We start from the raw sequence: 3,788 nt of genomic DNA, 5'->3' as shown, positions 1-3,788 counted from the left end.
TCACACAAGATTAAACAAGTACACAAACACTTATCTAATGCAATTTTGTCATAAGAAATTCGGACACCGTGCATGCGTGGCTGCTAATTAAGAACAGTAAGTATCATGCGTGTGGAATCAAATAATGATGAGAACGATACCACGTGCTCGAAAGAGTCGCTATTAGATATTAAATAGTACGCGCCACCCTTGGAAAGTTGGAAGAGGCTGGTTTGAAACAGTAAATGAAACCAACCTTCTTCTCGACGACCATTAGCTCATCACATCTTCACCTTCCCTTCTCGATCTCATGTTTGAAATATCCCAGTACCTACTTATATCTTTATACACAAGCAATAGCTTTGCTAACTTTCAACCACCGATCCATATAATAAAACCCGTGCCAATTCCCATAACTTTCAGACACCCCATTCTTAATGACCTTATAGCTGCTCCCTCTTTAATTGGAAGTGATAAGAAATATCACATGTTCTGTAATGAGCCATCCCATAGCTACTGCAACTTCCTTTGAACAGTGTAAGTCTCTCCCTCTCTCTCTCTCTCTCTCTCTCTCTCTAGAGAACACTAATCTCATAGCAAACATAAGTTGTGCAGCGCTGCTATATATGCATCTTTTTTTTTTTTTCACGTCATTAATTAAATTACTTTCAAACTTAGTTTTCCCTTTTCTGAATCATTTTAGTTGTTAAAGGAGTTCCACAGCTCCATTTTATGCATGCAAGAGAAACTTGTAGCCACAGATGTTGCAGATGAGAGTTCATTGATGTGGCTTAAGTTCATGAATCTTTTCCAGAAAAAGTGGGTTCCGATAAGTCGGCAAAGCATAGCTTATTGAATGCTTGATAATAAAATAGTATTTTTTTTATACAAAAATACCATTTGATAATAAAATAGTTATAATAAGAGACTTTTAGGGATTTTGATTGTCAATTTGATTACGTATATAGAACATTATGATGATAAGCCTACCGTTTTCACTTTCCAGTTTGTTAGGCCGAGGACCACCTTCATATGTCATTCTTCACAGTGGAGGTAATAATATCTAGTATAGATGCCATATGTATATATATATGTGTGTGTTTAGGCCTGTTCTGAGGCGGACGTCTGCAGTGCCATAAAAGTGCGGACGTCCATGCTTTCTCAGTGATCAGGAGCCAACGGTGGCGCGGTTCTTGCCGAACGGAGGTCAGGCCTCAATCTTGAGCTTCTTCTTGCCGGTGGACTCACCGGCTACTAGTTTGCAGTCTACCTTGATCGGGCTTGAAGTTTCGGGTGAGGTCGCTGCCCAAAAACTTCGACCTCGATCTCCTTGGCCTTCATCTTCATGGTGAAGCCATCCGGGATACCCCTGGTCTCCTTTGGGCAAGAGCCGCGCTGCAATCAGCGCTTGATCACTAAGAAAGCATGGACGTTCGCACTTTTGCGGCACTGTGGACGTTCGCTTTTGATCCTCTGTGTGTGATACATATATCAGCACAGATAGGCACTTAATTCTGTTATGTGATGTGTATTAACACCATCTTTGCCTAAATGTTCCTTTAATTCCATACATTATGATTTATATGCATGTCTACATGTATTACGTAAAACATGATAGTAAAAGCATGTGTATCATCACTATCATCGCATTGTGGAGGACTGAGAAGTTAAAAGAGAGAACGCAACGCAAGAAATCTTTCCCACAAAACTCCTTCAATTTTATATTCATTATGTGTTCTGCCTTGTTATTTCATTGTTCGAACTGTTTAGGTCTGATATTACTCTTTAAAGATTAGTTTTACGAAAAAGTCTTATAAATTTTTTTTAATCATTCCACTATAAGTGCATAAAGGAAGACTCGCCAAAACAATAAATTTGTTACTTGTGTCAACAAATTCAGTGCTTCAGTAAGTTCTCACTAAATATTTGAATTTACCATGCAGAAAGGTCGTCACAAATTTCCAACTGCTTATTAGTGAACTCCACGTACCATCATGCAAAGTCCAGCAGAGAAAAAACCAGGCGTCTACACCTACGTGAGTCAATGGCCAATCTACTCCTTGGCTTGGTCAGTTCGCCAAGACAAGCCTTCACGCCTCGCCATAGGAAGCTTCATCGAAGAGTACAGCAACAAGGTCGAACTAGTCCAATTCAACCCGTCCACCTCCGACTTCACCACTGATAATCGCCTCATTTTCGACCACCCTTATGCCCCCACAAACATCATGTTCTTCCCTTCCGGGGCGGCCACCAATCCAGACCTCATAGCCACCTCCGGTGACTACTTACGCATTTGGGAGATCCATGACGACCGAATTGAGCTCAGGTCCCTGCTCAATGGGAACATGAGCAGCGAGTTCAACTCGGCCATAACATCATTTGATTGGGCCGAGTTTGACACTCGACGTGTGGCAACATCAAGTGTCGACACAACCTGTACGATTTGGGACATTGAAAGGGAGGCCGTGGACACCCAACTCGTAGCTCATGACAAAGAAGTGTATGACATTTCTTGGGGTGGATTCAATGTATTTGCTTCTGCTTCTGGGGATGGCACTGTTCGGATATTTGACCTAAGAGACAAAGAGAGGTAAGCCTTTGATTGCTATTCTTATGTAGTTGGCGAGTTTCTCCAACTAGTTTGCAATTTTACAGTCGCGAGTATTCTGGATTTAATTACTCTGATTGGAATATAGCATTGAAAAGAATGAATTGTATCCTAGGAGTGAGACATATATGTCAGAACACCAGAAATAGTAGAGACGTACGTAGAGTGTAGTATATGTTATAGTTTCTCTTGTAAAATTTTCTTTTAACTAATTATTTCCCTATCGTTAGATTTAAGATTTCTACTGTGCATGAAAGATTGAAAACAGTATACTATTCACTTTGAAATGCACGATAAATTTCTAAGAATGGCGACCTTTAAACTCCCCAAGTTAGTTGTCTAGTTGAGATATTAAATATATATATATATACAATTTTCCAACAGGTCGACCATAGTATACGAGAACCCTGCTCAAGATGGGTCATTGTTAAGGCTAGAATGGAACAAACAAGACCCAAGGTTCATAGCCACGGTTGGAATGGACAGCAACAGGGTGGTGATATTGGACATTAGGTTTCCCACAGCACCATTGATGGAGCTCAAAAAGCATGGAGCTAGTGTGAATGCCATTTCTTGGTCGCCACGCATGGGGCACCAGCTATGTTCTGTGAGTGATGATTCAAGGGCTATGATATGGGAGGTGGTGAGATCCGGATTTGGATCCGATGGGGCGGACATGGAGCCGGAGATGTGGTATGGAGTGACGGCTCAGATTAATCAAGTGCGGTGGTCACCTGTGGAGTTGGATTGGGTTGCCATTGCTTTCTTGAACAAGTTGCAGCTATTGAAGGTTTAGAATAATTGTATGGTAAAGGTTTGATGGCAATTCCAAGTTACGTGGTAACAGTAGCTAGAGTTGTGTAATTACTAATGGAAATGAAATGGTGACTAATTTGACTATGAGCAAGTTCACATGTTGGATCACTGAATTTTTGGGTCAGAATATTGTTCACTTACTTTTTTATGTTTGTTTTTATCCTTTAGGTCAGCTCTCTAGGTTGGGATACTGTTCATTCAATATTCTATTAATTTGTTTATTTAAGAGAAATAATATATTAAAATATTTAGTTAGCTTGTTTATTGTCTTGATATTAATTTTATTCGAATATATTGGTATAAGTTAAATAGATAATTGGTAAATAATATCTATGAACATTCTCAAAAAAGCTTCTGGAATTTATTAAAATGTTTTAGTATGAGA

The 3,788-nt window shown here is 39.7% G+C and overlaps 1 protein-coding gene across 3 annotated transcripts; it reads left to right on the top strand.

Moving 5' to 3' along the window:
* The first annotated feature begins 232 nt into the window (after positions 1–232).
* Positions 233–3,516, top strand: LOC112193630 (WD repeat-containing protein LWD1). 3 transcript variants are annotated; one of them, XM_024333840.2, is made up of 4 exons: positions 233–516; positions 986–1,032; positions 1,927–2,569; positions 2,972–3,516. In XM_024333840.2, the coding sequence occupies exons 3-4, from the start codon at positions 1,974–1,976 to the stop codon at positions 3,381–3,383; spliced, it is 1,008 nt and encodes a 335-aa protein (XP_024189608.1). In that variant the 5' UTR covers positions 233–516; positions 986–1,032; positions 1,927–1,973; the 3' UTR covers positions 3,384–3,516. The 3 variants fall into 3 exon arrangements, with proteins under 3 accessions (XP_024189608.1, XP_024189606.1, XP_024189607.1); XM_024333838.2 differs by having other exon boundaries at positions 1,923–2,569; XM_024333839.2 differs by lacking the exon at positions 986–1,032 and having other exon boundaries at positions 234–516; positions 1,923–2,569.
* The last annotated feature ends 272 nt before the right edge of the window (positions 3,517–3,788 follow it).

The sequence above is a fragment of the Rosa chinensis genome, chromosome 3 (genome assembly GCF_002994745.2).
Source record: "Rosa chinensis cultivar Old Blush chromosome 3, RchiOBHm-V2, whole genome shotgun sequence".
NCBI classification, from domain to species: domain Eukaryota; kingdom Viridiplantae; phylum Streptophyta; class Magnoliopsida; order Rosales; family Rosaceae; genus Rosa; species Rosa chinensis.
Note: the sequence above shows the minus strand (reverse complement) of the source record. Positions and strands in the feature narration are given on the sequence as shown.

Coding starts and splice junctions, on each gene's coding strand:
- LOC112193630 (XM_024333840.2), top strand. CDS start 1,974: ATGCAAAGTCCAGCAGAGAAAAAACCAGGCGTCTACACCTACGTGAGT. Junction 2,570..2,971: donor GACCTAAGAGACAAAGAGAG/GTAAGCCTTTGA, acceptor ATTTTCCAACAG/GTCGACCATAGTATACGAGA.